Raw genomic sequence first — 13,508 nt, 5'->3', positions numbered from 1 at the left:
TGTATATCCAGGTTTTTTTCCTTTAAATTTTTTTGGGGGGCCCAAGAGAGTGGAGCCCTAAGCTATAGCTTGTTTAGCTTATACGTAATTCCGGCACTGGTTGCGAGGGAGTTTTTACAATACTGTGGAGCTCCTCTACAAAAGAAAATGATAGAAAATCCTTCTAGATTTAGAAGTCCAGCAAGTACTCCTTGGCCTACATATCTCAGCACAGAAGACATAACACAGGGTAAAATTATTACAAGCAGTAATCTAAAAGCAAAGTTTTCTTCTCTGTGTGCGTGTTCCTGAGACGTGTGAAGTTACAGCACAGAAAATACGTTAGGAAAAGCTGCTTGGATAGAAAAGAGATGAAGCTAAAATGGAGGCCAGAGCACAAAGGACATCGTCTCTGTTCCCCAACATCCCAGAAACCTTTTCCTGCACACACGGATTGGTTCCTTTTAACCCTCCCCCTTGCTAACTAAACTGTATTGGTACACAGAAGGTGATGAGATGAACACATGACAGAAACAGTTTCCCATTGTTCTTAGGGCGTCTTGTGAAGGTCACTCAGAGCTGCGAACAAATTGTATATCTTTTCCACCCTGGTACATGGTTTCAGCTTGACTAAAGCTTTGCCAAGCCTTCTGTTCCCATGTTCCAGCATGGGATACAGGCAGACAAAAACATTTCTGCCTTTAGGACAGGCCTTTGGACCTGCTTAAACCGTGAACCAGAGTTCTCTTGACGAAAGTTTGCTTCCCTCCCAACCCCGAAATTCCTGGTGAGAGTGCCTCCATCAAATACACACACTTGCCTGTTATGTACTGAGTTGAATAGGATCCAAAATGCAGCAGTCTGATTGGTCCTACAACGATAGGATTCAGAATGCAGCAGTCATAGTTAAACTAGCAAATACTGAAAAAATACATATGATTTTAGGGCAATGCCTTGCTTTTGCCGGTTATTCACTGTGAAATCCTTTGGCCATATACAATAAATTTAATGGACTGATTGCCACAGGCAAAGGGATATTTACAATTTTTAAAAAAATGGGGAAGGGGGTATTACCCTTTGTAATAAGCATTTTCCCCCTTTTCTTGAAATTTTTCAGTGGACAGTTTTTCCCAGCGAGAAATCGAAGAGTTCCTCAGAGAAGCAGCTTGCATGAAAGACTTCGATCATCCAAATGTCATCAAACTTCTGGGTGGGTCAACCAACAAGTGGCAGTTGTCAGGGACAAGATTTTTTTCATAGCACGAGGCCGGGGTGTGGGTGTGTGTCACTATCTCTGCGGAGGCCTAAGTAGTGGTTACTTTGTCTGATAAATCAGGGTTGGGGAACATCTAGCCTGCAAAACAATCTGGCTGGGGTGAGGAGGGACGCTCAGTTTGGTCCACCAGGCCGTTTTCCCTGAACCATGCTCAGGATTTAATCTCCACTCATAATCTGATGAGCAGAGATTAAAGCCCCTTGCCTTCTCCCTTAAGCAGGCGGAGACCAGGAGATGTGAAGCGGAGCCCTCCGCCCCCCATTTTCACCAGATAGATGCCTTGGGATCCTTGGGATGAAGTTCTGCTGGACCAGCCCCTCATTAAGTTTTCCAGCAGACATTTGTTGAATGAAAGCGCTGTGCTGATTTTATTTCCATCCCTTCTAGGTGTGTGTATAGAACCAAGTTCTCAACACGTCCCCAAACCCATGGTGATTCTCCCGTTCATGAAATATGGAGATTTGCATAGCTTCCTCCTTCGCTCAAGGCTTGGAATGGGCCCACAGGTAATCAATTATTTGGGAGAGAATTGCCTTGTTGGTAGGACAGAAGACTGGGAGTCTGTCTAGAAATGTGATAATAGCTTGTATTGCTCATAGAATCACAGAACCATAGAGTTGGAAGGAATAATAATATGTAATAATAATAATTTATTATTTATACCCTGCCCATCTGGCTGGGTTTCCCCAGCCACTCTGGGCGGTTTTCAACAGAATATTAAAATACAATAATCTATTAAACATTAAAAGCTTCCCTAAACAGGGCTGCCTTCAGATGTCTTCTAAAAGTCTGGTAGTTGTTTTTCTCTTTGAAATCTGGTGGGAGGGCGTTCCACAGGGCGGGTGCCACTACCGAGAAGGCCCTCTGCCTGGTTCCCTGTAACTTGGCTTCTCGCAGTGAGGGAATCGCCAGAAGGCCTTTGGAGCTGGACCTCAGTGTCCGGACAGAACAATGGGGTTGGAGACGCTCCTTCAGGTATACTGGACCGAGGCCGTTTAGGGCTTTAAAGGTCAGCACCAACACTTTGAATTGTGTTCGGGGACGTACTGGGAGCCAGTGTAGGAACTCCAAAGGTCATCTAGTCCAACCCCTGCAATTCAGGAATCTCAACTAAAGCATCCAAGACAGATAGCCATCCAGCCTCCGCTTAAAAACCTCCAAGGAAGGAGAGTCCAGCCACCTCCCAAGCAAAGGTTGTACTGCTTGTATTGCGAGAGAGAGCAAAACCCCTGCTTCCTCCTTCTAAGAAATGAGGAGGTCCTCATCCGGCAACACTGCCCAGTGTAGGAAAACATTTAGAGGCTTGATCTGAATCCTGCTATGCCATTTCAGTGTATTTTTAGTATTGCTTTCCTGCAGCTGAGAAAACAAAACAAAAGGCATGCTGTGCCACGCAGAAAGCAAAACTGTTTTGAGGAGAGAAAAATACAAATTGTCTGTGGTTCCATGTAAAAAAAAGGGGGGGGTGAACAAATGAAGATCTTTAAGTGATATGCAGTGCAAACCTATGTATGCTCACTCCTGAAGTTCCACTGTGTTCAGTGCAGCTTATTTCCAGGAAAGTTTCCTCAGGTTGCTATTCTGAATCCCGTTAGTCACCTGCCTGTAGCCACATGACTGCAGCAGCACAGCCACACAAGAATAACATACCCTATAAAGCAATCTTCCCCATCTTTGAGTCCCCAGATGTTGTTGGACTACAATTCCCATCATCCCCGGCCATTAGCCATGCTGACTTAAGGACGATGGCTGTTGTAGTCCAACAACATCTGGGGCCCTAAGGGTGGAGAAGGCTTTATAAAGGCACAAGGACTCCATCAAAGGTTCCGTGGCCAAATTCAATAACTGGAGGGATACCGTTTGGCAAGAGAGGTTCATGGAGGCATCAGTGTGGGGGACAGTGGAGGATAAAGGTAGACTGGCCCATGAACCTCTTCTCACCTCTCACAATTGCCTTGGAAGGATAAAGGGATGTTGCACTCTGGAACTTTAAGCGAACAGGTACTTTTGCCAGGCAGAATGAGTATTCAGATCAGTTTGCTTTGCCACTTGGTTTGGAACGGGCTGGGACTTCATTCTTGTTGTGTGCATCTGCTGAGCTACTGATTCCTGACCTTTGAGTGTTGCCTAATTATGTCGCACTTGGCGAGATATAAAGGCCACAGTCTTGCCAGACAGAAGGAAATCTGATGTCTGTTCAAAACCCCACTGATGCTAAAGTCCAGTTGCAAGAAATATGACAGCTTTCTGGAGGATTGTTCCTGTAAGTGACCAGGCTGTGGTCTTCCTTGTTAGTGTCAAAAACGGATGGACTCTTATCCTTGTACTGGAACAGTAGAGAAAGGCTTTAATTGTTCTGGAGACAAGGTCTCTGGAAGAGATGGCTGTCCTACGTTTTGTGGGGAAAGCAATTCTGTTGTTTTCACAAAGGAGTCCTATTGAAACAGGACAACACACTGAAGGGCCTTTCAGTGGAAAGCAAATCGTCACAATAGCTGACGATGCTCTTTTTTGTGATAAACGAATAGCTTAATTTGATTTCTCACATTTATTTCACTAAAGAAAATATGGGGGGGAAAGGAACCCTGCTATAAACAAATGATGATTCTGTCCAGCGGCTGTAAACAAAGGAGTTGTTCATAACTAAGCGTATGAATCTGCGTGAGCTGCAAACAAGTGGAAAATTAAATGATGTCTTGGCATGTAATTGGGAATAGTCAAAGAGAGCTTTATCCTGACTGCCGTTGTGCTGGAATGGAAAATGGGGGCCACATTTCTCCCTCTTCTAAAAGGAGCAGGATGAATTTCATTTTATTATTTACTAGAGCCCAGCTCTGAAGGAGCACGTATGTTCAGTACAGGGTCAGTGAGGAGCTGGCTGGGGAAGAGGTTTTCTGTTGTGCAAGGAATCCTGAGATATATTTTGTCGTTAGTTCGCTGAGATACAGTGTGGTGTAGCGGTTAGAGCATCGGACTAAGACCTGGGAGAGGAGGGTTCTAGTCCCTGCTCAGCCTCAAAGCTCACCGGCTGACCTTGGCTGGTCACTGTTCCTCAGCTTAACCTCACAGGGTTGTTGTGAAAATAAAAAGGGGAGACTAAAAAGGGGAGACTAAGCCACCTTGAGCACCTTGGAGAAAAGGTGGAATATAAATGGAATATATAGATAAGTGCCTGATAGATTGATAGGTAAAGAATTAAGAAAATTCATGCTAGCCAGGGCTGATAGAAATTGGAATCCAGGAACATTTGGAGGGTCGCCCTTGTCCTAGGAAATGTTTAGGGAAATGTGTTTTGGTTGCTCTTGAATGGGTTTTCTTTTATCCTTGTAAACAGCCTTAAATCTTTGATTAAAAATGGAGGTTTGTTAATTTTCATTACAGTGGTACCTCTGGATGCGAATGGGATCTGTTCCGGAGCCCCGTTCGCATCCTGAAGTGAACGCAACCCGCGTCTGCGCGGGTCGCGATTCGCTGTTTCCGCGCATGCGCGTTATGTCATTTTGAGCGTCTGCGCATGCGCGAGTGGTGAAATCCGGAAGTAACGCGCTCTGTTACTTCCGGGTCGCTGCGGAGCGCAACCCAAAAATGCTTAACCTGAAGCTACTTCAACCCGAGGTATGACTGTATTGTTGTTGCTGCTGCTTGTTAACAATACGTTGAATTCATTACGATTTTTCATCTATCCTCCTCTTTCCCAGTATGTACCACTGCAGACCTTGTTGAAGTTTATGATCCATATTGCTCTAGGAATGGAATACCTCAGCAACAGGCATTTCCTCCACAGAGACCTGGCTGCTCGAAACTGCATGTGAGTTTCTACGTTCCTTCCTTCGACTCTTAATAAAACAGTCCAGCTTCAGTCTTCTTTCTGGGTTTTGCCGCTCCAGAAAGACGAATGAAAAGTGCATGTTAATCTTGCTGTGAATCTGCAGGTTTGAGTAAAAATCGAGCAGAAACTACTTTATTTCTGAATTTTGGAACATCTTTTTAGGAGCAGATTCAGAATAATCATGCTGGAACTTCAGTCTGCAGTTGCGGGGAGCGTTCAGATTTGAAGGTTCTATCGGAGGCAAAAAGGCTCCCTGCACTTAGAAAACTTGCACATTAAAGAGGAATCCTTCTCCCAAGTTTGCAAATTTTCTGTGGCCTGGCCTAGATGAACCAGTTACAGAGCCCAGATCTGAGAATCTGGGTTGCCACCGAACTGGTGAAAAGTGATGGTGGGAAGTGGTCTCCGCTTCCTAAACTATTTCCATTCAAGCTGGTCATGTGACTTTAAGAACTGGTGCCAGAGTTTGCTTGTTTTCCTCTCCTTTCTGTATCCCTGTTTGCTTTGGTGTAATTTACAGTGGTGCCTCGCAAGACGAAATTAATTCGTTCCGTGAGTCTCTTTGTCTTGCGGTTTTTTCGTCTTGCGAAGCACCCCTATTAGCGGCTTAGTGGATTAGCGCTCTTAGCGGCTATTAGCGGCTTAGCGGCTTAGAAAAAGGGGGGGAAAGGGGAAAAACTCGCAAGAACTCGCAAGATGTTTTCGTCTTGCGAAGCAAGCCCATAGGGAAATTCGTCTTGCGAAGCACTTCAAAAGATGGAAAACTCTTTCGTCTAGTGAATTTTTCGTCTTGCGAGGCATTCGTCTTGTGGGGCACCACTGTATTTTAGACTGTAAGCCTGCAGGCATGGACTGTCTCTGATCTTATGCAAGCCTCTCTCAGAGCCTTTTTGGCTGAACTGCAAGGAAGAAATGCTTCAAATAAAAGGATATGTCCAAAATGTGCCAGAATCTGGATCAGGTCTAGCCCAGGTTTTCCTAGCTTTTCAGACTGCTGCCTAGCAATTTGTTGAGGCAGCGATAAACGATCCTAGCAGGCCTCACCCAACAATTGCAGCTTGTTTGGGCCTTAAAAGGGGGAAAAAACTTTTATTTTCTGCAGCTGCCTGGATCCAGAACAGGCATAGGCAAACTCGGCCCTCCAGATGTTTTGGGACTACAACTCCCATCACCCCTGACCACTGGTCCTGTTAGCTAGGGATGATGGGAGTTGTAGTCCCAAAACATCTGGAGGGCCGAGTTTGCCTGTGCCTGATCCAGAACATATTTATCTGTGGACCTGTGCAATTTATTTTATTTTGTTTTCTCCAATTTGTAGATAGCCTTTGACTGTGTAAATGTGATCTCAGGGTGGTTTTCGTCGATGCGCAAAATGCAGTCGTACATAAAATATAAATTAAGAACATACCAATTAAAAAAGGCAAACAATGGAGCAACAGCATGAGAATAATAAATGGGTAGATTGATGGGAATCGTGGCAGGAGACCTCCCATTAGTGCAAATTATTATTTTGGAAGTGTTTGTGAGTCATTTAAAAGGTGCATCCAAGCTATAAAATTAAAGGCCTAATTTAACCCTCAAGGGCTTTCCCAGGGGTTGTGGTTTTGTGAGAATGCTGTGAACTGTCTTATTAGAAATCCCTAATCCCTTAATAGATCTTCATTTTCCCAGGGGTTCCTTGTGGGAAGGACCACATGGGTTTCAAAGTTACATCGTTGCCATGCCTTTTGTCTTTTCCAGAAGCCTGCACATAATATTACATATTTCAGTTGCCTTTGTCCTTTTCACATGAATCTGTATTAATGCTACTTCATATTAATCAATGGGCAGGTTACGGGACGACATGACTGTGTGTGTGGCAGACTTTGGCTTATCCAAGAAGATTTACAGCGGCGATTATTACCGGCAGGGGCGCATCGCAAAGATGCCTGTGAAATGGATTGCGATAGAAAGTCTTGCCGACCGCGTCTACACGACAAAAAGTGACGTGGTACGTAATGGGAGGAACATTCAGTTTGGTTTGCATTTTAATGCACACCGATGTAATTCAGGCTTCCTGAAACATTATGCAAAATGGAACACAGCGGTTCTTTGAAAGTTGCCCTTGTCTGAATTTTGCAATGCACGTCTCCACTCCTGTCACCCAAAGAAAGTATATATCAGGGGAATGTATGCATAAAAATGAATATATTGGTGGAAATAATATACACAAGTGTGTTTTATTTGGAGCAATTAGTCCCCAAAAGTGTATACAGTGGACGCTCGGATTGCGAACATGATCCGCGCAGGAGGCACGTTCACAACCCGTAGCGTTCGCAACCCGCAGCGCCACTTCTGCGCACGCGCAGGTCGCGATTAGGCGCTTCTGCTCATGTGCAAAGCATCTGTAACCCGAGGTATGACTGTAATAGGATAAATGCACCCTGAAATTCGCAAACTGGTGCGGAAAATGTAGCAAACTGAATACTATATGAGATTGGGGGAAACGAGAAATTCATGCAACATCTATCCATTCATTTGAACTGAAAAAGTAGCCCTTATATACTCATGTCCGTTTTGACGCTTGCCTGTGCACCTAGTTCTGATGCAGCAGAAGTGCATCTGATGAAGTTGACAACACCTACAACCCCCCCCCCAAAAAAAATGTGAGCTTCACTGCATTTGTACCAAACACAAATAGAATTTTCAAACAATGTATAAGGGAACAGAGCCCAATCCTAGCTTCCTTTGGGCATCAGTCTCACCGAGTTCAGTGAGAGATTTATTCCCAGGTCAGTGTGTTTAGGGTTGCACTTTAGGAGATAATCTTTCCCAAGGTATTCTGTAATGCCAACTAAATATATGTTTATCTCTGTGTCCCCTGCAGTGGGCTTTCGGTGTTACAATGTGGGAGATCGCGACCCGAGGGATGACTCCATACCCAGGTGTGCAGAACCATGAAATTTACGACTACCTCCTTCATGGGCACAGGCTGAAGCAGCCAGAAGGCTGCTTAGATGAGTTGTAAGTATTTTATCTCACTGCAGTAATAATGCATAGGTAGCACTGTATATACTCAAGTATAAGCCGACCTGAATATAAGCCGAGGCACCTGATTTTACCACAAAAAAATGGGAAAGCTTATTGACTTGAGTATAAGCTGATTCACCACACCACAAACCTCCTGGTGGGCCGGAGTGTGTGTGTGCGCGCGCATGCACATGCGCACACGGCAGAGGGGGCTTCTCTCTCCTCCCCAGCCCCTCCCGTCCCCCTGCCTACCTAGGGTGGTGCCAAGGGGCAGAGGCTGGGGGCAACAGTGGTGGAGGAAGAACAAGCAGCCCGAAAGGTCTGCTTTCAGCCTGCTCGTCCTCCGCTGCCGACCGCGGCAAAGGCGGAGGAGAGGGAGGAAGGAGCAGCCCGAAGAAGAAGAAGAAGAGTTTGGATTTGATATCCTGCTTTATAACTGCCCAAAGGAGTCTCAAAGCGGCTAACATTCTCCTTTCCCTTCCTCCCCCACAACAAACATTCTGTGAGGTGAGTGAGGCTAAGAGACTTCAAAGAAGTGTGACTAGCCCAAGGTCACCCAGCAGCTGCATGTGGAGGAGCGGAGACGCGAACCCGGTTCACCAGATTACAAGTCTACTGCTCTTAACCACTACACCACACTGGCTCTCGAGTATAAGCCAAGGGGGGGCTTTTTCAGCATAAAAAATGTCCTGGAAAAGTAGGCTTATACTTGAGTCCAGAATTGGTCCAGCATAGTATTGTTTGTGCTCACTCGCAGTGACTCTCCAGGGTTATAGACAGGGGTCTGAACCACCCCTTCCTGGGGATTGAACCTGGGACCTTCTGCATTCAAAGCAGATGCTCCACCACTGAGCTACATACAGCCCTTCCCTGTAATTTGGCTGAGATTCTGCAGTAATGCAAAAGACAATGGTTTGCTCAAGGCAATTGTCACTGCTGCAGTCTGCCAGCTGGGGAAGCTGGAAGCTCTGAGGTCTGTTTGTTTCTTCGCTTGACCTTCTCCACCACTCCTGATTCCCACCATTTTGAATGCTTTGTCTCCTGTATGTTTCTGAGTATTATGCGCCATACATATAAAGGTAAAAGGACCCATGACCATTAGGTTCATTCGTGACCGACTCTGGGGTTGTGGCGCTCATCTCGCTTTATTGGCCGAGGGAGCTGGCGTACAGCTTCCGGGTCATGTGGCCAGCATAGAATCATAGAATCATAGAGTTGGAAGAGGCCACAAGGGCCATCGAGTCCAACCCCCTGCCAAGCAGGAAACACCATCAGAGCACAGCATGACTAAGCTGTTTCTGGCGAACCAGAGCAGCGAATGGAAACGCTGTTTACTTTCCCGCCGGAGCGGTACCTATTTATCTACTTGCACTTTTGGCGTGCTTTCGAACTGCTAGGTTGGCAGGAGCAGGGACCGAGCAACGGGAGCTCACCCCGTCGCAGGGATTCGTACTGCCGACCTTCTGATCAGGAAGTCCTAGGCTCTGTGGTTTAACCCACAGCGCCACCCGCGTCCCTACATATACATGGTATCATATCCCATTTTTGACCACTTGGTCCTCAAAATGCAACATTGGGGCATCGTTCTGCTATAGCTCCTCCTCCTTATGACATCTCCTTCTCCACTATGTTGAAGGATCCTCATGGTGAAGGGAAAGATAAGGAGTCTAATAAATAATAAAGAGAATTCCTCTCCAGTACACACCCAAGTAAAATTAAAAACCACTCCCAGAGCTATTTTATTTGTCTCCCACCTGCCTTCTTTCATGGAACTCAAAGGCAGCGCACCTAGAACTCCCAATCAAGCACTGGCCTGGCCAAAAACACCTTAGCCTCAGCAGGTGGCTGCACCACCTCAGCTCAGACTCATGTCAACATCAGCAACCATAATTTATTACTGATTAGAGCAGAGCTTCCCAAACTTGGGTCTCCAGTTGGACTACGATTCCCATCATCCTTAAGCTAGCAGGACCAGTGGTCAGGGATGATGGGAACTGTAGTCCAAAAACAGCTGGAGACCCAAGTTTGGGAAACTCCGGATTAGAGAGAGAGCCTCCATTGTTCTCTCCACTCCAAAGCATTGTTCCCAAGGGACAGGTGTATTTGCTTTTACTGCTGCTGTTCTGGTGAGACTCTATTGTATTTTTAAATGGCTTTAAAAGTTGTAAGCCCCGGCAGGAAGAATTTTGGCCAATAAATTTCTAAAGCAAACAGAATGTGCTTCACTCCACCCTGTTCCTTTCTACCTCAGGTACGAAATAATGTACTCTTGTTGGAGGGCAGATCCCGCGGAGCGGCCCGTCTTCTCCGAACTCAAGCTTCACCTGGAGAAGCTGTCGGAAAGTTTGCCCGCCCTCAGCGAACCCGAGGACGTAATTTATATTAACACCAGCCTGATGGAGGACAGTGTGGAAGAGCTGACAGAAGACTCCGAGTTTCCCCGGATAGACACGGACCTTGACCCTAACCACATCATAGAGTCCTGTTCCCAAAAACCAGAGACCACTGTGGTCACCGTGGACGTCCATGACAGCAATGGGATGGGGGACAGATACATTTTGAGTGGGGCTAACGAAGATCACCTCAGCAGCATGAGGAGATCAGTAGACGAAGATACCCCTCTTCTGCAGCACACACCCTCACAGAACGGACTGCTATGGTCTCAGGCCAGCACCCTTCCTGTCGGCAGCACGTTAGCCGGTGAACTACTGTACGTGGACGACTCTTTGGAGGACTCTGAGATTCTGCTGTGAAAGAAGGAGCAGAAATGTTCTGAATGGACTTGTCTTGCCCTTGCCGTGCAAAGCCAGCCCTGTGTAGCAACCTCTCCAAGCCTTGTGTACAGCATGTGATTAATAGAATGTTCTATCTCTGTTTTGTATAATATGGTATCTTTATAGAGATTATATTTTAATAAACAACAACCCCCATTAGGACGGTCTCTTTCATTTGCTCTTTTCACGGGGTTTTGGTCTCTCTCTCTCTCTCTCTCTCTCTCTCTCTCTCTCTCTCCCCCCTCCCCCCCCCCCCCCCCCGTTCACTATGATATGGTTTTGCCTACAGATTGTCTTCTGGCTCCTTCCACAACTTCTGTATTATCCTCACCAAACATGGTGTTAACATATTAGGGCTGCCGTATTTTGAAGAGCAAAAAAGAGGACGCATTTGACGACGTCTGCTTTTATGACTCTACCCATGAAAATGAAAAAGAGCATATATGGAAATCCTGTTTTCTTTTTAAATAGCAAGGAAAGGGCTGTACAGTGGTAACTTGGTTCTCAAACGTAATCCGTTCCGGAAGTCTGTTTGACTTCTGAAATGTTCGAAAGCCAAGGCACAGCTTCTGATTGGTGCAGGAGCCCCGGAAACAACAGCCGACAGCCACACCGGGCGTTCGGCTTCTGAAAAACGTTTGAAAACTGGTACACTTACTTCCGGTTTTTCGGCATTTGGGAACCAAGGCGTTTGAGAACCAAGGCGTTTGAGAACCTAGGTACCATGGTAGTTCAAGGGTAGAGGGTTTGTATTGAACGCAGAAGTTCCCCAGCTTCAATCACCAGCATTTGCAGGTGGGGCTGGGAATATCCTCTACCCAAAACCCTGGGGATTCTTTCCCAGTCAGTGGGAGCTAGACAGTATAAAGCACTTCCTGCCTCTAGCAAGGGTTGGGCTTGCTTCTGCAAAGGAAGACAGCACAGTGACTACAACTGTGAGCTAGAATATCCCTCATTCAAGGCTTGCCTCCGTCACAAACTCACTAGAAGAACTGTCCCATCTAAAGCATGGAGATGATGACAGTGGTCTGTCTTACAGGGTGGTTGTAAGTTTTACTGAAATAAGATACAAAGTGCTTTGAACATTAGGAAGCACGGTTGCATCTTGTAGTTAAGAAGACGGTTTATCTCTCTAGAGCAGGGATGGTGAACGTGGCGGTGCTTTCTAGATATTACTGGACATCTAGACTGGACAGCAGGTGGCGCTGTGGTCTAAACCACTGACCCTTTTGGGCTTGCTGATCAGAAGGTCAGGTGAGCTCCTATTGCTCAGTCCCTGCTCCTGCCAACCTAGCAGTTTAAAAGCATGCCGGTGCAAGTAGATAAATAGGTACCGCTGTGGCGGGAAGGTAAATGGTGTTTCCATGCAGTCTGGCTTCTGCCACAGTGTCCCATTGTGCCAGAAGTAGCTTAGTCATGCCGGCCACATGACCCAGAAAGCTGTCTGTGGACAAACGCTGGCTCCCTCGGCCTGAAAGCGAGATGAGTGCCGCAACCCCATAGTCAACTTTGACTGGACTTAACCATCCAGGGGTCCTTTGTCTACAACTACAACTTCCATCATACTCCACCACTGGCGATGCTGGCATGGGTAGGGGAACTGTAGTCCAATAGCACCCTGCTCTAGGGACGTAGTTCAGTGCTCTACAAGTTGGGAGCATGTACCAGAATCTCCCAGCATGGGGCAAGGAGCGAGGATCTGAAATGCTAGCAAAGTTTGTATTTCCTATAGCACACAGTGGAATGGGAGAGGAACTCATAGAATGGTAGAGTTGGAAGGAACTCCGGGGGGGGGGCACCTCGGCCAACCCCCCCCCCTGCAATGCAGGAATCTCAACCAAAGCATCCATGACAGATGGCCATCTAACCCCTGCTTATAGACCCCCAAGGAAGGCAAGCCCATCACCACCTGAGGGAGACCGTTCCATGGTCGAACAGCTCTTGCCGTCATAAAGTTCCTCCTGATGTTAGCTGGAATCTCATTTTTTTGTTAAGTTGTTTCAGCTGGAACAGGAATTGGGAGCCTGTGGCATTCCAGATACAGTGGTACCTTGGGTTACAGACGCTTCAAGGTTACATACGCTTCAGGTTACAGACTCTGCTAACCCAGAAATAGTACCTCGGGTTAAGAACTTTGCTTCAGGATGAGAACAGAAATCGTGCTCCGGCAGCACAGCGACAGTGGGAGGCCCCATTAGCTAAAGTGGTACCTCAGGTTAAGAACAGTTTTAGTTTACAAAGGGACCTCCAGAACAAATTAAGTTCTTAACCCAAGGTACCACTGTATTGTAGGACCTCGACTCTGCTCATCCCTGACCATCGGTCCTGCGGGCTGGAGCTGATGGGGGGGGGGCTCTTAACAACATCAGGAGGGACACAGGTTCTCCATCCCTGAACTAGAAAATGATTTAGAGGTAAGCATAGGCAAGCAAAACCACCATAGCGGAGGGAAATGGCTGCGAAAAGTAAAGCAGCAAGACAACAGGAACTACCACAATGTTCATAATATCCTAGTAGAAAGAGCCTGGGGAACAGAAGATGATTAAAAAAATAGCATGTGCAAAGCTGGTGAGTGGCACAATCCTCCTCATTTCCTAGGATAAATCACATGAGGAAATCTCTGACATCAGTCCCTGAAAAG

The 13,508-nt window shown here is 46.5% G+C and overlaps 1 protein-coding gene across 3 annotated transcripts in view; it reads left to right on the top strand.

Annotated features, from left to right (window-relative positions):
• MERTK (MER proto-oncogene, tyrosine kinase) overlaps positions 1–10,857 on the top strand; it is a 53,459-nt gene extending 42,602 nt beyond the window's left edge. For all 3 annotated transcript variants that reach the window (XM_081854532.1, XM_081854533.1, XM_081854531.1), the window contains exons 14-19: positions 1,097–1,189; positions 1,643–1,761; positions 4,954–5,063; positions 6,915–7,074; positions 7,951–8,087; positions 10,345–10,857. In XM_081854532.1, coding sequence (XP_081710658.1) covers positions 1,097–1,189; positions 1,643–1,761; positions 4,954–5,063; positions 6,915–7,074; positions 7,951–8,087; positions 10,345–10,846 — 1,121 coding nt within the window. In that variant the 3' untranslated portion in view covers positions 10,847–10,857. The remainder of the gene's footprint in view (positions 1–1,096; positions 1,190–1,642; positions 1,762–4,953; positions 5,064–6,914; positions 7,075–7,950; positions 8,088–10,344) is intronic.
• Positions 10,858–13,508: the final 2,651 nt, after the last annotated feature.

The sequence above is a fragment of the Podarcis erhardii genome (genome assembly GCF_964252035.2).
Source record: "Podarcis erhardii genome assembly, chromosome: 3".
NCBI lineage: Eukaryota > Metazoa > Chordata > Lepidosauria > Squamata > Lacertidae > Podarcis > Podarcis erhardii.
The sequence above is the reverse complement of the archived record's forward strand: the minus strand, read 5'-3'. Positions and strand labels throughout refer to the sequence as shown.